The sequence below is a fragment of the Catharus ustulatus genome, chromosome 8, assembly GCF_009819885.2.
Source record: "Catharus ustulatus isolate bCatUst1 chromosome 8, bCatUst1.pri.v2, whole genome shotgun sequence".
NCBI lineage: Eukaryota > Metazoa > Chordata > Aves > Passeriformes > Turdidae > Catharus > Catharus ustulatus.
The window spans coordinates 12736379-12762993 of NC_046228.1; the positions used below are offsets into that span (position 1 = coordinate 12736379).

Below are 26615 nucleotides of genomic sequence, written 5' to 3' on the forward strand. Positions count from 1 at the left end.
GCCCACCTGTCGGGCAGGGCCGCCCTCGTGCGCATGCGCCGTTCGTTGGCGGGGCCAACGCTGGCTCCTCCCTCCGGCGCGGGCGCGTCGGCGCGCGGGGTGGGTGTGACGCAGTTGCCCATGGTAACCCCGGGCCGCGCCGAGGATGGTGAGCGAGGTGGGGGCGAGCGGGGCCGGGGCCGGGGCCAGCGGGCCGGGGCGGGGACCAGGGCCAGTGGGGCCAGGGGCGCATGAGGCCGCGGATGATCCCCCCGCGGAGCGTGGGGTGGTGGGGGCCGGAGGGTCTGTTGGGCCCGCCGGGCTCGTGGCAGGCACGGGCAGGCCTTGCGCCATGAGAGGGGGTGCCAAGGCGATGGAACCAGGAGGACCAAGCCAGGCTCTGCTCGGTGCTGTCGGGCAGTAGGACAGGAGGCAACGGGCAGAAGCTGGTGCACAGGACATTTCCCCCGAATACGAGAAAGAACTTTGCTGTGCGGGTGGCCACACACTGGTACAGGTTGCCCACTGAGTTTGTGGAATCTCCCTCACTGGACATATTCCAGAACCATCTGGACACGATCCTATGCCATGTGCTCAAGGCTGAGCCTGCCTGAGCAAGAAGTTGGAGCAGATGCCTGACTGTGGTTCTTGCAGCCTGACCCATCCTGTGATTGTGTGACACCCACCCAGGGATGGGGCCGTCCTGGGTCCGAGTGCCCGCCTGGGGTGTCCAGTCTGGCATGGGGGCGTGGGGCTGTGCAGGTTTGGGCAGCCGTACAAAGGGATGAGAGCAGGGTAAGTTTGGGGCCTACAACCATGGAAGACTCTGGCTGGGGTTGGGGCCCCGGCAGCATACAGACGTTGTGGGGGACACAGAAAAGGGGGTTGAGTCCCAAAAAGGCAACAGAACTGGTGAAGGGCCTGAAGCACAAGCCCTGTGAGGGGTGGCTGATGGAGCTGGGATTGTGTAGTCTGAAGAAAATGAAACTCAGGGATGACCTTACCACTCTCCAGCTACCTGAAAAGAGGTTGTAGACAGGTGAGGAGAAGTGTAGAAGTGACCCAAGTGATGAGACAGGATGAAATAGCCTTGAGCGGTGCTAGGGGAAGCTCAGACTGGGCATAAGGGATAATTTCTTCACAGAAAGGGTGATTAGACATTGTAAAGGACTGTGCAGGGAGGTGGTGGAATCACCATCCCTGGAAGTGTTTAGGGAAGGATTGGAAAGATTGGACATGTCACTTGGTGCCATGCTCTAGTTGACATCTAAGTGTTTGATCTAGGTTGGACTTGGTAATCTCAGAGGTCTTTTACAATCTAATTGATTTTGTGATTCTGTGAATCGGGTCTCGACAGAGGCTGGGAGGCTCAAGGATACTATGGGGGGGCAGTCTTTGTTGAGATGGAATCAGCGTGCCTGGAGTTGATTCAGTCAAGGTGTGATGGAGGGTGGGTGCTTGGGAGGGCTAGGGACCAGGATGGCAGTGGTCTGAGGAGGGAAGGAGCAATGGAAGAGCCTGGCAAGGTTGGGAGGCAGTATTCAGAAATTGCTTGTGAGGAGTCTGGGAAGAGCTGTGACTCTAAAGGGGCGCTGGACAACCCAGCCAAGGTGGGAGAAGGCTGCCCTAGGACTTGAATCCTGGCTGTAGGACTTGAGAGAGCTAGACGAGAGCTTGCTGAGGTGAAAGGGCTGGTTTTGTTTTTGATACACAGCCTTAGAAAGGGAGTTCAATCATGGCAGAGGGAGACTGGATGAAAGGGTTAGGTGTCCAGAGATGGCCAGGGCAAAGTGCTCAGAGACTGAAAGAAAACTGCCAGTTGGGTGGGATGGAGTCAGTGAGTGAGTCAGTGGGAAAACCCAGTCAGTGTTTGGCTGGCTAGTATAGTTTACTGGGATGTTATGTGCTCTGAGGTTTTCTGCCATGGGCTGGCAAGATGAGGGACAGTCTGGGTTGAAAAGAATAAATAAGAATAAACCGTGGGAAAGACTGGAATTGGAGTTTTTATGTTGATGAGAGAAAGAAAGAGCCCAGGGAGAAAGTAAGTGTTGGAAGAGAGAAGTAATTGTTTGATAAGTAGCAGCATGGATTGAAGGAAGAAACTGGGTGTCTTGGCTGAAAGGCAATGCTGGGAGACTGGTGAGGTGGTGAGGGTGGAGTGCAGTCTAAATTGAGGTTGGAGGAAGGTTGGGTGATGGACCAGAGTAGTCCAGGTGTTGGAAACAATTTGGATTTATATGCCAGTGTAGTTGGGATGAGATAAGTGGGATGTTGGCAAAGTGCAGTGAGGACAGGAAGGAGGTGTTGGAGCTATGGGTGAGGGGTGATGAGAGACAGCTACTGTGGATGTGGAGCCACTCATGAGGATGCTGCACGAAGAGAGAGAACAAACAGAAGGAAATAGCAATGGGGAAGGAGCTTAAGGGCAAAGCCTTATTTTGTCCAGGAGCACTCTGGACACAAGTTGGATTCATGCAAGTAGAGGGATTCATGCGTGGGAGGAGATGCATGCAAGGGCACCAAGGCAGGTTCTCATCTTCACTGGGTTAATTCTGGCTGCATCCCTACCTGCTGGGCCACAGAGAAGGAAGTTGAGATAAAGCCTGTGGGATCTGCTCTACTTCAGATGAGTTGGTGATGGGCTATGTCACACCAGGCACCAAAGCCATCACAGGATGGACATCTGCTGTAAAGATGAGGGCAGCTGTCTCCAGCACTACAGTGCTCTGTGGGACACATTTGGCTTGCATCTGCCAGATTTGCTCCTCTGCCTTATGATGTCCTGATAAGCTGGTGTAGTCTGGGATCTGGCTGCTCTTACCCTGGCACTTCGTGTGCAGACAGGGTGGACTGGGTGTTTTCCAGTGTTCGTGTTACTTGATACAACATTTTACTACCTCTTTGTCTATTTTCTATTTCTTGGAATTGTTTTTTGAATTATAGCCTCTCAGGAAGGGTGGGTGGCACTTTGGGGTGCCTGGTGGGCTGGCTGGGCTGGGCAGAGGACTGGAGAGCAATGCACTATCTCTCTAGATTCTCAACTTTCACTAAAACAGAATAATAATTTGTGGTAGAAACTCTGAAACAGCAGCAAATATATCCAAAGCAGCTATGGCACCCTGGGGGTGTGGGTCAGCAGTCAGAAATCATCCAGACAGCTTGATCTAACAATTTACTGCTTGTCATCTGAGCCGTGGTAGCTGCCTGTGAGCATATTCCTGCCATGTCCTGATTGCACTGGGACGCACTTAAACTCCCCTCAAAGATTGCTTGCTCCAACTCCAGTGATAAGAGGGTTAATGCTGAGGTTTAAATTATTTCAGTGTTCATCCAAGTGAGTAAGTACAGAGGGGAAGTGTCTTCTTCTGCAGAGCATACCAGCATTTCTCACAGCTGTGGGGCAGGGGTGGTGGAAGGTCATAGTTGGAGCATGGAGGAGAGGATGAGCCATAAAACTGCGAAGCATGAGAGATGTGTAGTGCTGAAGTCTTTGGCACCGTTAAAGCAGCATCTGCAGTGGGTGCATGGCAAGGGCGAAGGGAGGCTGCTACATGAAAGGATATGCTGCTTTCCAAAGTTTAGGAAATGCTGTGTGAAGCACAGCTTGTGGCTTCCTTGTCACTGTAATAACAATCTTTACCAAAAGACGTGGTATGTTATTGATAGATGCTGGGGCCAGAGAATGGCCAGTGTTCTTCTAAAACCATTGATTGAAGATGACATTATTGTATCAAAAACCAGATTTGGCAAAGTGTGGCCCTGTTTTATAGTTGAGGAAACTGAGTCACAGAGTGTCTAGCTGACATAAGGCACATCTGGTGAAGAGGATAAAATACCAGTATAGCTAAATACATAGGCAGTTCTCCTGGTCTTGAGCTCATGTTTCTAGGAAAAACAGCATCTATGTCTTGCCTGCTCTAGGTGTACCTCATACCTAGAAACTCTTTATTTTGTCCCTTCTTCCTTGGCAGTAAGGCTCTATTTAAAATGACTCCATAAAATAGTTTCAAGGCTTTTAAGTGCCTCACTACTTTAGTTTTCAGTACAGTTCAATGTCATGCTTTTTGGTTTATTTTACTGATTGCTGAAAGGTTGATACGAGACATCACCTGCAGATAGGAGAGTATACCAGTCACTGGCCAAGACTTTGAAGTTCTGAAACCAGACAGATTGCTGACATTGTCCAGTGCTGGGCATTGGCTCTTCTCTGCATAGGGCAAAATCCTTCTTTCAAACCTGCTGAAACCAGAGGAGTTTGATTTTAATTATGAAAGGAGGATTCATGCTGATATTGGTTTATGTATCAGACTGGCAAGCGCTGTGTGACCTCTTTGACAGAAAACTACATTAGTAGGTTTGAGCTAGAAAAACTCTGTAGGTGACTCGACTCCATTAAATTTTGGATTTCAATGCAGGAAAAAAGCCTGCATTGAATGACACCATATGGTGGAGACATGCAGCAAGCAAATGATTTTTTGGGAGTTTTGCCAGAGTAAGAAGTATTGAATAAACTGTGCTCAATAGATTAATTTACTTTGGTTGTATTTTGAAAAAGACTGGATGATTTTATGACCATTAGTGACATTTGCAGTTCTGCAGCCGAAGATAAAGGTAATCAGACGTCATTCTTCAGGGCACCAGCTAATCAGTGCAGTTGTCAGGAAGGACTCCCCTCCTCCAGCTCTATGTGTTCAGGATTGCACCCTGGATGACAAATGGAGCCTCATATATCCACTGTGCAAGGCAGGATATTTGGCTCAGCTAAGCCCCTCGTCCTTCCCTGTGTCAGCTCCTCCTGTGTGACTTTCTGAAATTGTCACATGTACCCTCTAACTTACTCTTCAAAAATAGTGAACTGCTACCATATTGCTTAATTGAAAGTGAGTGAATTGGTGCCCAGAGCTGTGCTTGGTGCTGTGCCGGCAGAGCACAAAGGTGCTCCCATGCCGTGGAAATATGGTCTGCCTGGGGTGAGAGATAACCAACTGATATGAATAAGTAGAATCCAAGACAGGTTTGAACTTGACATGTTTGCTGCCTGAACCTCATCAAGGATTGTAGGTGTGGCAGAGAAGGAATTAGCAGAAGAATCATGGACTGGTTTTATGGGTATTTTGTGAGGTTTCTCCCACGGTTGTAGGAAAGTCACAGAGGTTTGAGAATAGAGCTCAGCAGTGCTGGGGAGCTGTGGGGAGACCCGAGTTGTCATCTCAATGGGATATGTGCTTGGCTGAGATGAGTCTTGAGGACAAAGACAAGTGATTTGTGGTTGCAGTAGTGGGGAAGAGGGCATCTCTGCAGGGGTGTAGAGATGGGGGAGATGTGGTCATAATGGCAGGCTGAGCTGCTGAGCTTTGTGACTGTATTGCATTTTGGTGAAGTGAATTGATTCTACCTAAATATCCCCATCTAGTAGATAAGCAATTGGTGGTGACTGAGGGTGGTTTTATTTTAAATTCATTATCTGAGCCTTGTGGCTAATAAAGTTAAACAGAATACATTTACTTCTCTTTCCTAATAAGAATCAACTGTGTTTTGCAGCAGCTTGTGGGCCACGCTTTTTATCCATGCCCCATGTATCCAGCCCTCAGTACAAGGGAAAATTGTTCTTTCATTATGGCTTTATACTGCCAATCTGATACAATATTTAAACAGATTATCTCAATGCTCTGTTTGTCCCAAACCAATTTTTGCTTTGGCCTGTAAAGTGAATCTTCCTTTCAGTGGCTTTTGTGGTACAGGATGTAGTTACATGCATCAACTAGTTCAAGAGACCTATATACAGCATGGATTTAAAACTGAATAAATCCGCAAAACCCTTAGCTAGGACTATGAATGTCACTGTATTTTTATGTATGTAGGATTTTTTTTGAGAGAGAATAGGATTACTGCATGCAGCTATAATTGAAAGTCCTTTGATAATTTGGTAGGTATTTTAAACCTAGCAATAATATACTTTCATAAAACCACACGTCTCTGTTTTCTGAAGGATGCTAATAAGATGGTTAGCTCTGCTTTCATGCTTGATGTGTTTATGAGTGCTCTTACCCATTTAGTTGCATCTCCGAATTTAATGCCCCACTCTGATTTCATAGTAATTGTCAGGAGTCTCTTTTTCTTACTGTATGTCCCCGCTCACTGTCTGGAAAATACAGTCTCCTCGTTGCTGACCCCATCAGTCTGTCTCCTCATGGTGCTTGTAAAGAAAACCCTCTCTACCAAGGACAAAGATGTTTTTAAACAAGCCAATCTGATATAAGACATAGTTTGCTTAACCTAGAGGTGACCAAGAAATGGTTGCTGGCTGACTGTGCCCAGCCTTGAGGTTGCTCTGTCTGGCTGCCCTTCTCCAAAGGCTGCACACGCTGCCATGCTGTGCTGTTCATTATCTGAGCAGCATCTGCAGTTCCCTTCTCTGTTACAGATGCCGCAGTCTGCTTAGTTTTGTGCAGCTGACACACTGCCCTTACACTCCTGTGAGGCATCTCTGCGGCTCCTCAGCCAGCTCATGTCTACCCTGGCTTGCTCAAGACTTGTCCTGCTTCTCACCCTGGACCACTCCAGTGAGCGAGTGTCCCTGGCCTGGCTGCCATGCAGGCATCCTGGGAATCCTCCCTTCTCATTACTGGCTAAGTCCCAGCATGAGACATTTGTTACCTGCCCTCCTTCAAAAATTTGCTTCTCCTCTGTTCTTCTGTGCATCCTCTATGCACCAGGTCTTCCAATTTCATGGCTTTCTACCTGACATCTCCCATCATTAATAAGGTGCTGCTTTCTGACTCTCCTCAGTCCGTTAGTTTCAGCATTGTGTTTGCCAGCAAAGGAGTGCTTGTCCATCAGTGTGTGTGTAACAGGGGCTGCTTGTCCCACATAGTGGTGGCATGCAGCAGGGAACTCTGCTGAGTTATTTTTTCCAGTCTACTAAGCTGTCAGGAAATGCCTTCTGTCTTTCTAGCCAGTGTGCTTATAAGGCAAATTAAAAAAAAATTTAAAAGAAAAAAATGAGAAACCAACCTGGGCATGGCTTTCCTTAGTTTTAAATATTCGCTAACTACAGGGAGAATGCCTGGTTCACATTTTAAATACTGTTTATAAAATAGTAACAGTCACAGGAACCAATACTATTATTTGGCTCTTGATTTAAGTTGTATATACAGACCATGTAACCTATGCTGGCAGCTACTGAAATAAAGTCCACTTCTCTATGTTGGCTTGCTTGTCTTCCAGCCTTTTAAATCAGCTTACTTTATACCTTAGAGAATACTTTTATTTCTATATATATCTTCTCTTCTATTGGCTACCCGCGATAATCCTGTGATCAGCCATGCAGCAGTGTCACTTGAGTAGAATATGGAACGATGCTGATCGTTTTCTCATAGGCTGTCATACTAGCCCAGAAATAGCATCCATCTACAATGGGAGAAGCTCTATTAACATTTACAACTGTTCCTCTTCCCGACCCTTGAGAATTGCTCCGTGGTAGATAAGCAATACTTTGTAATACATTTCTTTGCACTCAGTATTTTGGAGTTGAATTCTGAAATATAAAGGCACCTAATCCTGATCTGCTCTGGGATACACTGCTCTGCTCTTAGCAAGTGGAGCTGTGAATAGGATTAGCATTTCAACAGCTTCTTTTTTTAACTGTGAGCAATAAACTAAAATAATAGGGCCTGATTCAGAGCTCTCCAAAGTCGGCAGTAGTGCTTTGGCTGATGTACATTGGCTTTGGGTCAGACCCCTAAGAATGGGAAATTCAGTGTTACCCTAGAAAGGAAGGAGAATGTGTGAATTTTAGAGTTCCTGCTCCTATGGAGTCTGTCCACACTGAGCTGAAATCCACGGATTTACAAGCCAACAAACACAACTGTAAATTTGACGGCAGGTGAAAAGAAAATGTGTTGCTAGTCATGCAGTTAAAACTTGTGCTTTTTAATGATGTCAAGGGCACTTAGGACATGCATATAAACAAGTAACCATTAGAGGTATTTTTGCTGCTGTTCCTTTTCTCTTCCCTTGGACGTGTGGAAGTGCAGACCGTCATCAGGGCAGAACATGGGTTGGGCACTGTGGCCGGGGAGATGAGCTGTTGGGCTGGCAGGGCTTGCAGTGACTGGCTGCACTGAACACAGCCCTTCAAATTCATTAGCCATGGGCCCATGGGTGAGAGCCAGCTGCGAGCATCTGGCCCTAAGGGCCCAGCATGTGGTGTTACAGACCTGTACACTTCAACTAAAAGCTGTTTGGAGATTTACTGTGCCTGTACTGAGAAGGCATGGCATTCTACCAAGCAGAGCCCATTTCTAATTCACAGCTCTTGAGCAGGGCCTGGATTCCCAGTTTTTTACCTGCCTATTACCTATGAGACTGCGTATTGGGCAGTAAGACTGCAGTTTTGCTCTTGCTTGCACAAGCTCTGAATTTCTGAACCTCAGCTTTTCACAGTGTTTTTTAAAAGCACAGCAACAGCTTTCTACAGATACCTTTTGAACCTGGTTTTACTAAGTTCCTTCTCTCCTCCCTGTTTCTTACACATTGCATGTGTATTTTGAGCTGTAGCTGATAATTTAACAGAAACCAAATGAAAAATCGAAAATGCTTACAGGGGTGGATCAGATGTCACATGCATTTGAATCTCTGAGCGTTACTAAAAGCTTTAGCATCACGACCTGTAGTGCTGAGTCCTTTCCAAAGCACTCCCACCTGGCAGTGAGGTGAGCAGTCGGAAGCAGCATTTGCTGAATGGCTGAGGTTGGGCTCTCCCTGAGTGGGCAGAAGGACACTGCTGGAGATGGGGGATGCATTGCAGCGGTGACAGTTGTACTGTGACATGCCGCTCTTTATCTTGAGGACAAGTTTCTGATTGCTGCGATCTGGAGGGGATCGGGAGCAACCTTCAAGGCTCAAATAGTCCTTGGCTCTCAGCAGGAATATTTAGAGGGTTTAGTTCCTCATAGCAACAAAACACTTCAAGACATTTAACTGATTACACCCTTGCAGGTTGACAAGAAGCATTGTCTCCATTTTGCTGTTGGGAGAACAAAAAGGCTTGAAATATGGGCCCTGTGGGCTCAGGTTTCTGCTGATATCTGAACTTTATTCCTAGCTGTTGGTCTTAGTGGGCTTCAACAAGGGAATTGTCTGGGAGAGAACAGGAATACTGAAGGCTTCAGAAGGGGCTGTAGGTGTATTTCTTTCCTGCATTAGTAGCAAGAGCACCTGTGTCCACAGGCAGGGTCTCAGTGTGGTGTGTGCTGCTTGGGCTCTGAGGAGGGGTCCCTGACATGCAGGGGCTGCAGAGCAGCATGACAGTGTGCCCAAAAAAGACACCCAGGCATTCTTGGTGTCACAGGCTGCTCCTGTCCCCTTGGCTGCAAGTGTCCCTCTCCTGTGGGGTGGGGTGGGGTGGGCTGGGCAGTGAGAGGCAGTGAGAGGCAGGTGGAAGTGGGGTGATTTGCATCTCTTGGTTACATGCCAAGATCCAGAATATTTTCCCAGCCATTTTAGAGAGGTGCTGGTCTCTGACTGGTGGCACTAACAAAAGCTCGGGTGTGCTGCTGTAAGGTGCATGCTTGTAAATGAGTTGACCTGCATATTCTGTTTCCTAATCCTGAGTGATGCTGTCAGCTCAGAGAGCTGAGCCTGGTTAATGACTGGAATCCACTGTGCTTTTCTTAGCGAGGATGTGTGGTGATCTGAGACAGTTGTTAAGTGCTACATCCTGAGAATCAGAACTGCATGTGCCCCATGGGTTCAGTATGTTTTAGACAGATAAATGGGGTTTGAGATGACCAGGGAGTTACTATGAGGAGAACCAATGTCAGGTACATAGTAACCTGCCGTTACCTAGGAGGCAGATCAAATTAATGGAGTTTTTCCTTTGATAAAGGTAATGAAGAGCTTGCAAGGACTTGGTCTGCAGCTTCTGCACATAGGCACCGTCTCCCTGGCACAGAGAATGCCAAACAGCTGTGTGACAAGAGCAGTGCAGCCAGCAGGGCACCCCACCGCGTGACATTTGTGCTGAGACCTTGCTGATACTCTGAGATGGAAGAAAATAGGGGCAAAGGGAGGAGTAGGAAACAAAATGGGAATAGCGACTGCAGAAAGGTATTCAGAGTATCTTGGGACCCAGCACCAGACAGAATCCTTTTCAAGGGAGGAGGGCATGAAATAGTGGGGGATGAGAGTTGGGGAAGTAACAGCTGTGGTCTCTCTTGTGCATTTAGGGTTTATTGTCAATCCTACGCAAACTGAAAAGCACCCCAGACCAGGAGGTGAGAATCCTCCTCTTGGGACTGGATAATGCAGGCAAGACCACACTCCTGAAACAGCTGGCATCAGAGGACATCAGCCACATCACCCCAACACAGGTGAGGAAGGCCTTTCCTTCTTGAGGGAGTTACTGTGGTCCCACCTGCCACGTTACACAAAGCACTAATGATTCATCAGAGTCTTTCAGAAAAAGGGGGAGCAACTGGAGCCTGGTGCACCATTAAGTTTGTGTCTTTTCTGCCTAAGAGGAGGCTTCCTGAAGGAGCTAGAGAACTTCAGACCAGATCGGTCAGGTAGTGCAAAAGTGGATGAGTGCTGTGGAGTTCTGCAAAAGGCTTTTGAGTCATGCTAGGGTTGCATGGATGAGACTTTGTTCCTGTTGTCCTTGCCAAAGAGGGGACATGTAGAGTCGATGCTGCAGCACTGGACAAACCCTTGTCTCTTTGCATCTTTCGCCCAATCAGCTCCAGGGGTTCTGCATATACCAGTGCACCTCCCTAATGTCTCTCATGCCCTTTTGTTGAGCTTTGGGGCTGGAGGAGAGCAATGGCTCCCATCAGAAGCACCTGCAGCATTGCTCCAGAGGAGGTTGCTAGAGAGCTATGGGAGATGCTTCCCCCCCGTCCTGTAGCTGCCTCCCAAAGCTCCCAGCCCTGGCACCCTAATTCCCAGCCTTGGTCCCTGGGTGGTGTGGCAGCACATTGCCAGCCCACGCCACATCCTGTTTTTCTACTTGAATGCACTTTCAGTTGGTGCCCTAATTGATGAAATGGACCCTTCAGACATGCAGCTGTTGCTCTTTTAAGCCGAGTATTAGCTGTGTCGTGTCGAATTGAGCTGAGACCTCTGGCTTCATATTAGTTGCGACTGTCTACTCAGCTTTCACAAGCTCAATCCTGCTTCTCACAATGCCCTTGTTTTCTCCTTATCTGCAGCTCTCCCACCTCTTCCTGCACCCACCCTGCTGAGCCCTCTCAAGGCACTAACTGCATCATATGTCTCCATAGCCATGACAGCATCAACCCTTGACCCAAGAACACTGACAAACTGATGGTTTAGCGGCTGCTTGTGCTGGTGCCTCTCCCACAGCTGATCCATCTTTGTGGCTGCCCAGCCCATCTCATTGCACATTGCAGGCATGGGATATATAAGGTGTTAATGTCTGGCTACAAACATGCTCTAGCCATTTAGTTTGATGCTCTATGTGGCTTTGTTTCTGCTCTTTCCAGGGCTTCAACATCAAAAGTGTACAGTCTCAAGGCTTCAAACTGAATGTATGGGACATAGGCGGACAGAGGAAGATCAGACCATACTGGAGGAACTATTTTGAAAACACTGATATCCTTGTGAGTATTGGCTGCAGCTGAATGCTGTGTTCATGCAATGGCTTTCCAAGATCTCAGCCAGAAATTCAGAAACAAGTAATGTAATGTCCCAGCCCTCAGCAACACCATTGCCATTGTAACAGGAGTTATTCTGAGCTAAATGGCAAGACTGGTTGAGTGCAGTAAGAAAAATACAGTTATGTTTGCAGAAATCATTCAGTTGCATGTTTTTACTTTCACAGGATGGTGCTGTTTATAGCCAGTTCCTTTCCTCTCATCTCAGTCTCTTTCAAATGAAAGAACATTAATAATGTGTACTTTACCCATCTATAGCTCCTTTCACTGGAGACTCTGAAGGCCTGTCGTGGCCATTAGTGACTTAAGCATCATGTGTAGAGGTGGGTCAGTATGGTGCCCTTGTTTTATAGGTGAGGAAACTGAGGCATAAGAATTAAATGCTCTGTCTGGCATCAGATAGGAAAGCTTCTGACTGAGGGACACAGAAAGATCCCTTGTCATTTCTTTTGCTCCTTTAATCACAAGACTGTCTTTTAATGGTTTTGACAACTTAGCTGTAATTACCTTACAATTAGCTACAGATGACCACAATTATATTTACAGTGCAGGACCTTTGTTTTTCCAAGCCAGAGCACATTGCCTTAGGACTCTCCAGGTACTGTCTTGGCTGTTTTCAAAGATCACCTCTAGCATGCAGCCACATATGCCAGGATGAAGGCAGACTGGGGGCTGCAGGCCTCTCTCTGCCCCGAGCAATATTGCCAGTGGGAACAGAGAAAAGCCAAGGTCTGCAGGCTCCCATGGGAAAGTGGGAAGCTCTCTCAGAAAGACGCCATTACTCCCTCCTGTCACACACATACTCAGTAATGTGTCAGGAGCTTCAGTGCACTTGCACGGAAGGATCAGTGCAACTAGGAATAGGACTCCATTCACCAAGGCTTGTGTCCAGTTGCTGAAAGGCCTGGCTGTGCCTGCAGGCTTAGAAAACATTGCCCAAATTAAGTTTATTATTTAAATGTGACTCATAAACCCTTGATACTCTATTTTTCCAATCTTCATTTTTGAGCTTTTATTTGGAATCTAAAGTTCGAGGACAGCCACCACTGCATAAACCCAGCTGATTGCTTTTGCAGAGAGGAGCTGTGAGATTTTCCATGGGGTAAGATCTGTGTTTGAGAAGCAAGCAGGACACACACTGTGCTCCTCTGTGGCTGCTGACGACAGATACATGGTGTGACTGTGCCCACTGAGCCCAGGCTCTGGTGCTGTGTGTGGTGGGGAGGCAGTAAGTGTGCAGATCAAGGTCAGCCCTGCAAAGCAGCAGCATTGGGATCTCTGCCTGCTGTGGCAGGTGCTCAGGCTGCAGAGGCTGTGCAACCACAAAACAATATCTGGAAGGCTCTGCTGGCAAAGACAATGAGCTACACTGGCCTGTGGGCTTCCACCCTTCCCAGTGTGTGCTGCATGGGAGGTGCAGAAATAAAGGTGAATTTGAAGACTGAAGGAGATGAAAGCAGTTGTTTTCCCTGCCCCTCTCTCACCCCATTTAAAACAATGTACAGAGAAACCCCTTCTTTTCGTATGAGTAAGAAAATGGGTAGATAGAAGCAGAATCAGTTTGGAGGAAGCAGCAGTGTGAATTCAGAGAAATAGCTTCTGCACAGATGGACTTGGGTTCCCCTAGGTGCACTTTATGCTGACACCCAGTCCCAGACTGGGAGATGTTGGCATTTTGGGGCAGTGCTTTGCTATTTCCATACACACCAAAACTGGGATCACATATGCTGATGGCTCGCTCTGCCTTCTGCCAGTCCTCACCCCTGTTTTAGACAGTAATTTTACCCTCTAACAAACCTGGTGCAGATTGTGCATTTATAAATTGAGCCAATTTATCCCTCATGCTATTTCTTAATCTGGTCCTATCACTTGCAATTTCTGCCCAACCCATTTACTCCAGGTTGTGTTTTGGCTTGTTTCTCAAAGGAGAATTACAGGAATTTCTTTCTCAAATCTCCATTCTCCAACATGGTGTTCAAATTTACAAACTCTGTTACAAAGCACCACAGCCAAAAACAGGCTCTTGTGTGGCCTTGACCGTAAAAGGAAGTTGGACATGAAATACACTACAGTTCCCAAGACCCCCTGCTTCTCTCTTCTCCTAAATTGTACTGCATAAAACAGAAAGGACCCTCTAAAGAGTATTAAAAAGCAGGAAGTAATTAAAATTCAAATCCATGCAGGTGCCTTTGAATGAGAGCTTGGTCTTGCATCACACACCTGTGATATTTGGAAGCTTAACGCAGGCAAATAAGGTGTGGATATCTGGCTGATTGCATATTCAGACAGGCACCTGCAGCTATTTGGCACAGTGCTTGCTGGTTTGGAAGCAGGCACTCGGCACATACTTTACTTTCTCTGTGCTGTGCTTTTGTGGCTTTTGCCCCAAGCACTGTTGTCTCTAGTTCTCATCTTGCAAAACAGCTCCCTAGTGAGAAATGAGCGGTGCAGGAGAAAGCCTGGCTGGATGGGCCCCAGAGTTATTCCTTCCCAGTTAGAGAAGCACCGTACTCTGGAAGGTGCCATCTTTCAGTTCACAAGCAGCAGTCGACCACTGCACTCATGTGTTGTGGGCTTCCCTAGAGATGTCCTGAGGGAGCACAGATGACAGTCCAGTCACACAACTGCCAGCCCTGCAGCTTCTTCCTTTCTTTTGGTCTGTGTTTCCTATTCTAAATGGATGCATGGGGTGCATGCTTGGTAGGGGTGGGGAGGACGTGTGTAGCTGATCCAGTACTGGTGCACGTGCTTGGCATCACATTGCAGGGAGAGGCCCGTGTGTCACACCATGCCCACGGGCTGGTCCCCGTCACGTGGCACCGGGTGCGTGCTCTGCTGACGCATCCCCACGCAGCTGCGTCCACCCTGCCGCGTGTCCCCCAGCCTCTGTCAGTGCACATCAGCCCCCAAGTGACCTGCAGAGCAGCTGGGAGGTTGCTGGGTTACCTCCTCAGGCCTCGCATACAGATTCTCCTGCTGTGTGTTTGGTCCATTTTAAACAACTCAAATGCTGCTCATTAAGGGAGTGCCTATAGTTTAATAGATATTGCTGCTAGAGATCTTCCCTCCCCCTACTATTTGGTTGAAATTATCCTGAAAGCATGGAGTCTTGTGCTGAGACTGCCTGCAAGGATGCCATTTATCTTGATGGCGGGGTGCTGTGCTCATCTATTCCCTGAAAACCAGGCTGACACTTGCTCCCTGTAAGCCACCAAAGAGCATGCAGATGACATGCTAGCAGCTTCAATCACTACTGATGGGGAATGGCAGCGACTGGAAGCAAAACGCTCAATGTTTGTCACCAGTCCTGTCCCTGTCTGCTGTCCCAGCATCCTTCTTCAAAAACCTTCACGTATCGAGCAATGAAATACGGATACCAGTCTGTTCTTTCCTGCATGTTGTACTGAGGTTCCCCATTTTTTTAGATAGCAGCTGAAGATGGAGTCTTGCAGGCTGAATCCAGCCCTCTTACCCAACCACTCCCTCCAGGAAGCTGCAGTAGGAGTGCCTGATAGAGATGAACTCAATGTCCCCAACACATTCATGTGTCCCCTGAGTGCCATTGTGTGCCTTGGTGGCTTATTGAGGAGGTGATGCTAGAGGGCATCATGACACAGTCACACCAGGCCAGTGTTTGTATGCTTGGCTGGGATGAAAGGCCATGTCTGGCTCCCTAGGTTTTGCCTTCCTATGCTCAGTTTCAGCTTGTAACAATAAGTTTGAAACAATACCAGCAGTCTCCTGTTCTCTTCAGATAATATATGCTATAGAGATGGTGACAGCACACACAGTACTGCTGCCAGCTCCTTTCTGACTCTACCCACATGGCTATCCACTCCCCGGTATTAAAAGAGGTGGTTCCTCTCCTTTCAGAACATCATGAAGTTTTGTCAACATTTGCTGCAAATAATAGCAAGGATTTTTGTGCCCAAAAGCATAATTAGTAGGTTCAGCTCTCCTAAGCACGTGCTACTGTGGAAGAGTGTCTTGTGGGAAGAGTAACTTTTCCTGTCATTTGTTTTTTCAGATCTATGTCATTGACAGTGCAGATAGGAAGAGGTTTGAAGAAACAGGTCAGGTAAGTTACTTATGCCCAGCTTCCTTTGAAGTAACTCAGTGCTTCTGAGTGCCCCTTGCTCACAAAAGTTAGGAAAAGGATTTTGTTGTTTATAAAAGAAATTTGCATTTCAAGAGACTTGCCTTTCAACATCAATACAGATTATTTTGGTAGATGTGAAACAAGGAAAATAGGTAGCCTAATTCCTTTTAAATAGAACAGTGTTCATTAAAGTTATACAATAATAGCAAATGGAGCCTAATACTGAAAGCACAAACTTCTCTAAGTCCTTTAAAACTTGCCAAACCAAGACCCTGAGGAATCCTATTTTCTTATTTACAAAGCTGAAATGGAAATCATATTGACTTGATCGTCTTTTGGATGTAATTGAAAAAAAGCTAGGAACTTTCCAACTAATAATGGCCAGAATAAGATTTCCATTTTGCAAAGTTCTTATATTTTGTAACATTTTTTGTTTTAGGTTGAAACAAAAATAGGGTTTTTAAACTTTGTTGTGTAAAATTCAGAAAGTGACAGCGTCCCAAAATAGCTAGCAATAGATTTACCCCACAGACATGGGAGATATAGATTAAAGCCGTCTGTTCTGCCTGATTTGGAGGAGACACTTGATCTTTTGCCTCTCAAGTCTCATGGACACATCCCAACAGCAGAACTGTTCGTTGTTCTAGGGGTGAGGGACTCTTTCCCTTGCTGGAGCTATTTCATTTTATATCAGTAATTAAATATTCATTGGGCAAAAGAGATGGAAGGGAAGCAGCAGTTTAGATCACTTGCCTGAGTCAGGAGGAGCCAGCCTAGACCCCTCCTCATATTTCCGCAAACACTTTTGGTTTCAATAAATCAGCTGTGTCAGATGAAAGACCTATTTTGTTGAAAAATTCCCAGCCAGTTCTGTTTATAACTCCATCCTCTCATCCTGGCTTCCAAACCAAACATTGCTCTTGGGGGATGGAGTTGTATTTCCATTGCAGTTTAGCATCTCCGTGACTACACTTGTTTAATCCAGAAGTTTCTCTTCAGTGGATAAAAGATGTTAGAACATTATCTGAATGCATGAAGCCTTTCCAGCTAAATAGGGAGGCCACAAAAAAATCTCCTATACTCATCTGTCTGCAGTGCCAGCAGTCCCTACAGGTTCATGTTCTGCTGAGTTTGTTGTATGTTCCCATCGAGAAGTCACTTGAGTGCCGGTTTCACATGAGACCATTGCACAACCTAGACATGAAGTATTTCAGCCACCACTGATCCACTGCAGACTCAGATTTGAGCTATGAAAAAAATCTTTTTGAATCAACTGGTTTTGAATGAACAAACCCATTTTTTAAGATGCCACCCAATGTGTGCTGTGCATATGGAGCCAAAATCCAGCTATTAAGGCAGATCTAGTTTGTCTTCAGCTAACCGATGCCTTCAAAAGTATCAGCGCTTTCCTGTGGGAGGGAGATTTCCATTTTGGGGGGGGTGGTGGGGGTGGAGAAGCCCTCTCCTGTTTAAATTGCAGTGATTAAGACTTCCAGCAACCCCTTGAAACTCATGATTGATTAGCAAAGATAGCAGGGCTAGTGTCAACGGTTGCTCAGGTACAAATGTCAGTCAGGCAGTAACTTAAGACAGATTCCTCATACTGCCAATTTACATGGGTTTTTTTGCTGTTTCATCAGTTTTGGTCTTCTGGGATCAGAGACTGGTAAAACACAGAGTTGTAGCCTTTAAGGCAACTGCTAATTTCAGACCAAAATGAAGATTTTTCTAACCTGTAATTGGAAGAAATAGCTTTTGAACCTTGGGCAGAGATGATTGTATACATTTTTGCTCTCTTATAATAAGCTCTAGGTTTCACTGGAACACACTCTTCTAGCATTTGCCCTAAATATATTTCTAATTAGAGACAAGCACTGGTGGTTGAAGGTTTTCTTCCCTTCCCTCTCACCATCTTCCCCCACCCCACTCCCTTGTAAATGATACAGGAGCTGGCTGAGCTTTTGGATGAAGAAAAGCTTAGTGGAGTCCCCGTGCTCATATTTGCTAACAAGCAGGATTTGCTGACGGCTGCCCCTGCTTCGGAGATTGCCGAGGGACTGAACCTACACACAATCCGGGACAGAGTCTGGCAGATCCAGTCTTGTTCAGCTCTTTCAGGAGAGGGAGTACAGGTGAGGCTCTGCAGAAAGCTTGCTGTGCCAGCAGGCCATCTGTAAGAGATTGTTGATCTGCAGGGTGGGGCTGGACCGGCTGCCTCACCGATGGGGGTCAGCACAGCCAAAGCCTTGCAGTGCAGAATGTGGGGGGTGCATGTCTTGGGTCCTGTGCAAAGGGAAGAGAGAGCTGTGGGCCCTTGGGATCTCTCCATTGCTGGTAAAGGGGAAAGCTATTGCCTCCCCACCCAGCAGCCCTTAGCTGGCCCAGATGAAGACATTGATTTCTTTTAAAGAGACTGCTGTCAGGTTAATCATTCTCACAAAACAAATTGTCTTTTACTATTAACCCTTTGACTGGTATGAGTGTGCACTCTAGAAATCTGATTTACCTTTGCTACTGATGTCATTTGGCATTTTACTGAACCCAGGCACTAGGGAGAAAAGCTGATCAATTTTTCTGATCCAGAGAAATGCAAGAGTTGCACATGGAGCAATGACCACTTCAGTGTTAGCATGTGGGGCAGCAAAAATTCACCAAAGGGTCTGCACTGTGTCCCTGTGCTGAACTGTAATAGTTGTGTTTTGGGCTTCTGTGCTGTAGTCAGTTCCTGCAGTATAGTAGCTCTTTGTAATGTAAATGGGACCTAGGTTTGTTTATTTCACTCTTAGGCTTTCCTGAATTAATGAAGTATTTGCAGACCTTGAAATCTGAGTACTCCCTTCACTGATATTTAAAGAAACAGAATGGTGAAGACATTTATCTTCACTGCAATTTCAGTAAAACCTTATTTGTGGATGCTACAGAGCAGTTCAGGATAGTCAGATCTCAAGCTGAGTGTGAAGAGTCACAGAAGCAAACCTCCATGCTGAGTGGGCAGTAAAATGGCAGATGAAATTCAGTGTTGACAAATGCAAAATAGTGCACATGAGAAACAACAATCCTAATTATACACATACAATCATGGACTCAAAATTAGCTGCCATTACTCAGACACAGATCCTTGGGAGCAGAGCTCGTCAAAGGCCAGAGAAGAAAATTCAAATCCTAGACAATTACAAGAAAGCAAACAAGAAACATATTTTCTAGCAAGTTAAAATCATTGTGAGCCCATACCTTGAACATGACCTCAATTTCTGTCTTTGCAACATTTAAAAAGGTTTTAGTAGTAATAGAATCATAAAGTCCAACAAAAAATAGGTAGAAGGGTCTTGAGAGTATCTTTAGACCAACTTCATGTTTAAAGCAGGGATGGCTGTGAGTCATCACAGAGGTTGCTGAGAGTCTTGTCCAGTCAGGTTATGAGTATCTCTAAGCATGTAAAATTCCACATCCTCTCTAGGTAACCTCTTCTAGTCTCTAACTACCTAATCAGAAAACTGGTTTGTGTATCTGCTAAGAATTAGGAGAGATTTGAGGATCCTCTATCAGGAATGATCAGCAGCACAGAGTGGCATCTGTATACAGGGATAATAAATAAATTAGGACTAGCAGTTTGGAAGAGAGAGGAGAGAGAGTGAGAACATCTTTGAGATTTATAAAATAAGGTATAAAAATGTCAGATAGACTGTATGCTATTTTTACATTGCTAGAGGAAGAGTGTTACTGATAATAATCAGAAAATGGTTTAAAATAAATAAAAATAAGTGCTTCTTTGCAAGTTGCATGATTAAATTCTGGATCTCATTGGCACAGGATGTTGGGGAAACCAAAGGTATCAGAAAAAAAAAAAAGAGGTATCAGAAAAATAAATTTCTGAAGAAGGGATGTGCAGGCAATCACTGACCACTAAGATCTGGATGCAGCTTGGGGCATGAACTGTGAGGGAAGAACAGAATTAAGGCAGATCCTGTTCCTACATGGTCTTTCTCCTGGCATCCAGAAAGAGGATGCTGGCCAGGATTAACCATTGGTCTGACCCAGTACAGCAGATCTGATTTAAAATTCTCAACTTGATTTTCAGACCTGAACCTGAATGTAGTAGGTGGTGTTCTCTAAAGGACCTTTAATAACCTGAGCTGCAAATTCAGCTATGTTGTAGCCAGTGTTGTGAATGGCTTCAGCTCTAATGTTTGCTCTGAAGTTTCCAGTCCAAAGAAATCTGACCAGGAAAATGAGGCTGCAGTTGACAGGGTTTCAGGCAAACATAGGTCACCTTCCTCCCCTCTTCAGGCCCTTCTCTAGGTTATGGAAGTCTAAGGGAGTTCTTCAGCTGCAAAGAGGCAGTAAAGAGATAGGTGAAATTCAGAGATGTGTGTTGGATGTGGAAGAAATAAATGATGCAAAGTGTTACTTTCTGTTCCTGAGCTTGGAAATGTGCTTCCTTCTCAGGCAGATTTGTGAGCGCTCTGGAGTGGGCTGCACACTTCTCTACTGACAGCACCTTACTGTGCATCCCTCCTGAAGCACAGCACATCCCTAATCATCCAGTAGTGTAAAATACTCAGCCCAATACCCTCTGCAGGGAAATGAAATCTGCTTCTGCATTCACTTCCAGGAAATAGAAGATCATAACTAAATAAAAGTATTTGCAGGCCTATGTATTTTGTTCATCATGCTTGTCTTGACAAATTGGTTTAGATGCAGGCCAGATAACATCCCACTTTATCGTAGTCACTCTCATTGCCCTAAATACTGCAGCTTATTCTTTAAATTATTCTTGCAGGAAAGTCAGGAAAGTCACAAGCTCTCTATAGCTTATAGAAAAAGAGCCCCTACATTTCTCTTCAGCCATAACTTCAGCCCTGTCAAATCAGACAGCAAGAATGTCAAGCACTCCCTTTCCTTGCAAATTGAACAAAATGTTTGGGGAGATGGCTTTTAAACTAAACCCAGATCAGCCTAGGAAAAAATGGTGTCCTCAGTCTTGGGATGTTAAGGAGAGGTCAAACTTTAGGAGAATCAAAGAACTTGTTTAAAGAGTGAGATTAGGAAAGATATTTTTGAGGGTTGTGGTACACGAGGGCCACAAATGCCAGAGGCTCAAAGCAGGAGCTTTCCATGTGTGGTTAAATCTCAGGTCACCACTTTAAGAGCTTCTTTGAGAAATGACAATGAGTGGCAGCAAAATAAATGGAGATGGGGAAGCATTAGGTGTTCAGAAAGAAAGCCAAGGAATGAGCACACCAACCATCGCAGGTGATGGAATGTATTAGCTGGAGTAGAATTGGAGACATTGGTGGTGAATTTTGCAAGGAAGAGTGGTGACATATCTTGTACTGAGCACATGCAGGAATAGAGTTCATATGAGAAGATGTTTGTGATAGCTTGAAAGAAGAGCAGTGAGCAAAGATAAATAATGCTGATACATGAAGGAGGAATAGTTTGAAGGTCATTTAATTAGTTTAGCAGCTAGCACTATCGTGTATAGAACTGGGTAGTTAAGACTGGGGATTTCAAGGTTAATGAGATTAGATTATGGTTAATAGAATGATATAAATTTAGAGAATTTAACTATTATTTCAAATGGGTTATTTAATAAAACTGTTAATTAAGGGGGGAATCTATATAGTCATCTTCTCTTTTAAAATTAACCATTAGGGACTCTGGAAAAGGGGCCTAGCAGTGTCCTGAGCAGGCTCAGAAGAGAGGTGACTGGGTTAACTGGAAACTCCATGTAGTGTCTCTGGATGCCAGCTGGCAGCCCCTGTTATACCAGCTAAAAACTTCATTACCTCTAGACTGTAACTGTGGGCAGCACTTGTCTTGTTAATCAGACTTCATGGTGCCATCGAGGCTTTTTCAAGCAAAATGTCTGCTTGGGTCTGATCTTATCCTCAGCCCCAGCTAAAAAGCAGGAAAGCCTTTTTTCCTTGCCACAGCCATCTGGGCTCTGCTTCTGGAATGAAGTCCTGACCAGCCTACACCAAGACCCTGGCACAGGGTCCAGCCAGTGAGGGAGGTGATTACTGGTGACAGCAGAGGAACATAAGGGAGCTGTTGCCTCACAGCAACTCTCTGGTGCCACATAGGCTCTCTTGGGGTTGTATTTGTGACCAGATCTCAAATTGTAGCCCTTGGTGTGCAAAATCCGTGTACATTCCACCCTGGCCAGCCAGGGTAGTGTGAAAGCAAACAGGATCCCTCTGCTTTGCTGCCTCCTTTCTTGCTGAGGTGTTATTTAGAGGCCAGGGTGTGATATTAAATATGACTCAAGGCTTGGGACTGATGTGTGCTCTGCAGCTTGTTTTTTGTCTGAAGCAAGATTCTCCAATCAAGGCCCCAGGAGTTCAGCCTGCCCCGAGGAACTGTCCTCCAGAGTGATGATGCAGCGTATTGTGTCCAGAGTCTCCCAAACATAATGACCCTCTGGAGACTATTAAAAACCAGTGAAACTGAGAGTAGCCACTAAACTTTTCCCATTTATGCCAGAGCCCATCTGGCCCAAAGGACTGTGGGAATGGCTGAGCCTCTATCTCCTCCCTGGCTGTTTCAACCCGACTGAGAATGAAGCCCAAGACCTAAGTTATGTCTGTGCTGTAATTAAACACTTTCGTAAGGGCAGGATTCAGAGTGGGACCATCTTTGGCAATGTGGTATCTGCAGAGCTTAAGTTTAGTCTTAGCCAGGACAGGCTGGATGGGGATCATCCACATCTTAACAAGGCTCTGGAGCTCTTTGTAAATGTGATTTAAAACCAGTTTTGATGATGGCAGCTCTCCTGGGGCAGGTAGAGCCTGTGCATGTTGAGGGAAAGCAACCATGTTTCCAGATTACAGCGCAGTGTCTTCTGATTTTTAAGTAGGCTCAGGAGGAAGTCTACAGTACTGCATCAGGGATACAAGGTCTCAGAGGACAAGAAAATAAGCTTTCACCCAGGCAAAAACCAATGGATAATGTACTGGCAGGATCCTGTAAGAGCCAGGCTGTATGATCACTGGAGGTGCAAGGAAATGACAGATAATGAAGGCACAGTCCTGGCTGCGCAGAGGGAGAAGAAAGTGACAGTTAAAATAACACATACCAAAAATGCTAGAGATTGAAAATTTTGCACTTGCCTGACCCAATTTGTTATGGCAGACAGAGGATTACATGAAAGGATTAAGCTTTTCTGTCCTTAAGGTCACATTAGGGGTCACAAGTTTGTGGCCTTGCCTGATCCCGGGCTTGCAGGGGAGCAGAAATCGCAAGGCTTTTTATGGGGTGGAAAGGACTTGTTCACTGTGTTTGAAGTCAGATTACTTCACTCCCATAGCCTCAAAGCTGATAATGCAGAGAATGAGCAAGCAGTAGGCTAATCTTAAGCGGGACTTTTTATTTCTCCCAGGGAAGGCTCTACCAGTACTTTCCCAAAGGGCGTTGGAGTACAACTCCCTTGGTGCAACAGCAGATGGGACTGCAGCAAGGCGGGGTTGTGTGAGCAGCATTTCTCTGCAACGAGCGTTATCCTCTTCCCTGGGGTTCTCTCTCTTTGCTTTGGTAAAGTTTACTAGCTGCTTGTTAAGGAGCTAAGAGAGGCAAAGCTGAAAGATCTGAAATCTTTCCCTGGCTAAGTTTTCCCAGGGTTGACTTGAGGCTGGAATACTAATATTGTATCCGCCTCTATCCTCAGAGTACCTGCCAGTGTCTCTGTGTCTCAACAAAGCAGCACAAGGACATCTGTCAAGATCTAAATGTTACTGTAGGGATTATACTTTCTTCACAGAACCATCTTTTAAACATTCAGATATAGGGACAGAGTGTGCAGGGACAAAGGATGACAACAATTGACTCCTTGAGGACTTGACTCTTTCAAGCACAGTTTCCTCCTTCCCATTGCAGCTCTTTGTGTTTGTAGCAGCTTCTTTGGATTTCTCTATCTTATCAATGCTCTGTCCTACTTCACACCATAGGTAGAAAAACTGCAAATGTACCTTTTAGATTCTTTTTGCTTTCCATTGCATTTGATATTCTCCAAAGAAGCATCTGAGGGCACTGCAGAACAACACCCCCTCCCAAAAAAAAAACCAAAAATACAAAAAAAAAAACCAAAACAAAAAAAAAACTAAAAAAAGAAAAATTGAACCAGAAGCTGCAGACATAGCTGAGGAAGACATCTCACACACACCTTTCAGATACAGCTGAACATGTTAATTTTCCCTTTATTACTGTCAGACAGGGGAATATTTACAATTAAATGCAATTAAATGTGATTTTTCCTGTCAATTTACTCATGCCAAAGAGAGTTTTTAAAATCTATTCCTGCTTTAAAAGTTTGGTGACCTACTTACGTATTTCAAGCGTGTTTGGAGTTCACCTTTCCTCTTGCATTTTGCTATGTCATTCTTTTGCCCTCGTTAAATGCTTCATGTAGCCAGGCTCCCAGCCATGGTAAATCCCACCATAAACTCTGCTTTATGACCCTTGCTGTGCTGGTGCTGCAATGGTCTGCCTTTCCCCTTGCTGAGCTCCCCAATGGCAGCAGGCAGAGTTTTAATCACTGTGAATTCAGGTTGTGGTCAGATTAGGTAGGAGATAGGATGCGTGTTTGTTGTTTTGCAGTGATGTATTGTTTCTGGGATTACTGTGCTGAATAGCAGAGGGTGTCAGCTGATATTTATTACTTTAAGCTGTCTCAGCTGTTCTGGTTCAGCAAATAAACCTACATTCAAAATGAATGAGGAGCTCTGCTTGCCTTGTATGCCATGATGTGTGCAAATGTGATTATTGCTTCCGAGGCAGGGGAAGCTGAAATCATTGTGGGAGCATTTTTAGTTATTTATTTATTTTTACTCTTTGCAGGCAATCATGCAGATTTCTAAAGCACACAATCAAGTCAAAGGCTTGACACCTCTGCTTCTAGCCCCATTGTTAAGCCCTGGCATTCCTCGTGCTGGGAATCACTCACTCCCTCTCTCTCTAAAGTGATAAGCTTTAAACCATGCTATTGATTGCTTAAGGCATTACATGTTTTACACCTAGGTTATCAGTGTTATTGAAAGGGGAAGACACAAAGCTACCGGGCCTTAAAATGAATCTACTGCTCATCTTTCCCCATTTGCTCTGAGGATTTCAGACAATTTGTTTTACACTGATCTCTGCTGGGGAGATAAATAAATGAAACTGGAGACACCAACCCTCCCCAAGGTTAGAGTTAGAAGTGTTATTAGTGTAGGGCCTCATGTGCACCCCAGCACAAACTGGCCTCACTTATTCTTATTTAACACAGCAACAAGGGCTGATTTCAAAAGTTGCTGCTCTGCTTCAGATAAGAAGTGTCACATAGCACAGTTATCAAGGTGAATTGGTATTTTCAAGTGAGAACCTCTCTGCTTCTGATTAAGCCCTGAGGACTCCCTCTCTTCTCTCTTAACTCTTTAGCTCCCCTCTGACATGGCCACCACCTTTGTGAGTGAGGGACAACATAGAGGCATGGTAGTGAGTGTCAGCTCACCCAAAAGCCCTGCCTTACTCTGCCTTGGGCTACCTGTCCTTGGAGAAGTTGAAGTCCCTGGCAGTCTTTTGGCAGTCTGGGAACAAGGGTATAGGAACCCAGGAACAGGGTTTCCACTGCTAATGTGGGATAGCAGTGATGTTTGCCCAAAAGCTCTGACCTTTCTTAGGGTCTAGCTAAGGCTGTTGTTGTAATGATGCAAAAATCCCTCCACTCTGACCTCTGAGGTGACATTTGCCTGACTTCCAAACACAAAGATGTGCTGCTCCCCTCTCATCCCCAAAACCCTATCTTTTGCCTTCAGCCTCCCTGTCTGCAGAGACACCTTGTAGGCAGGATAGAGGTAAGGATGTGATGGGACACAAATATGAGGACACCATGCATCTTGTGCTCCATTGTGCACGTCCCCTAACAGATAAGTGACAGGAGCAGATGTAGCATTGCTTTGGCTTTCAATAGCATATCCCATTCTAGGATCTCAGCAATAAACTCACAAATCGGGTATTCACGGCACAAGTGTTGCCGTCCTGCTTGCACTGGCCAGAAAAGTCATCCACACATTTTTAAAGGGATACCGTAAAGAGTATATCACCCTCTTAAAACATGACCACATAACTTTTCACTGAACCCCTGTGGGATCCCTGAGGGCCCATTTTCTGTGGGGGCCTTGAGCTGGGAGCAGGGTCCAGGTCTGGTTATTGCAGTGACTTTGATGGATCTGGATTTCAAGGCTTGCAGATGAGCAGAGAATTAGAGCTGTTTTTTTAACAGGGGGCTGACTGTATAACAAACAGTCCCCTAAAATCCAGTCTCAAAGATAAGATGACTTGCCCGAGGTTACACAAATCATCTGTAGCAGAACCTGGAACTGAGCCTTCATCTGCCACTGACGTACCTTGACTGCAAAGTGATCCTTCCTCGAAGGACCTACACATAGCGATGTGATGAGATGATGATACTTTTTTATGGTCAGATGAAAGATTTAATAACCTCTGTGTGACAACATCTACCAAGCAAGGAAGCACTTATTTTTTTAACCCACAGTGGTTTTGGGGACAGAAGGGCAGGCAGGGGGTCAGTGAGTAGGCAGAACGTGGTGCTTGCAGAATGGTGGTGGGGTGGGCTTGGGGGATTCCTCCTTCCATTGCTTGACTAACATTACCTTTCTCTGTCTGAAGGACGGCATGAACTGGGTGTGCAAAAATGTCAGTGCTAAGAAGAAGTAAACGTTCTGAGCTGCATGGAAACGGAGGAGCGGTGGGAGCAGAATTCTAGCCTGAAAACACTAATTTGCTGCTTTCTGACCAAATGTTTTTCCATCTGTGCACAGCTACAGCTGTTAAAAAAAAAAAAAAAAAAGGAGAGAGAAAAAAGG

At 45.6% G+C, this 26615-nt stretch overlaps 1 protein-coding gene across 2 annotated transcripts; it reads left to right on the plus strand.

Moving 5' to 3' along the window:
• The first annotated feature begins 40 nt into the window (after positions 1–40).
• On the plus strand, positions 41–26615 carry ARL3 (ADP ribosylation factor like GTPase 3). Of its 2 annotated transcripts, none has more exons than XM_033065833.2 (6): positions 41–148; positions 10209–10352; positions 11484–11600; positions 15682–15732; positions 17700–17885; positions 26419–26615. In XM_033065833.2, exons 1-6 carry the CDS (start codon positions 146–148, stop codon positions 26464–26466), a joined length of 549 nt encoding a protein of 182 aa, XP_032921724.1. In that variant the 5' UTR covers positions 41–145; the 3' UTR covers positions 26467–26615. The 2 variants fall into 2 exon arrangements, with proteins under 2 accessions (XP_032921724.1, XP_032921723.1); XM_033065832.2 differs by having other exon boundaries at positions 62–157.

Excerpts from the sequence above, each read along its gene's own strand:
- ARL3 (XM_033065832.2), top strand. Across the intron at positions 11,601-15,681 it reads TTGAAAACACTGATATCCTT|ATCTATGTCATTGACAGTGC; the intron begins GTGAGTATTGGC and ends TTGTTTTTTCAG. Across the intron at positions 17,886-26,418 it reads TTTCAGGAGAGGGAGTACAG|GACGGCATGAACTGGGTGTG; the intron begins GTGAGGCTCTGC and ends CTCTGTCTGAAG.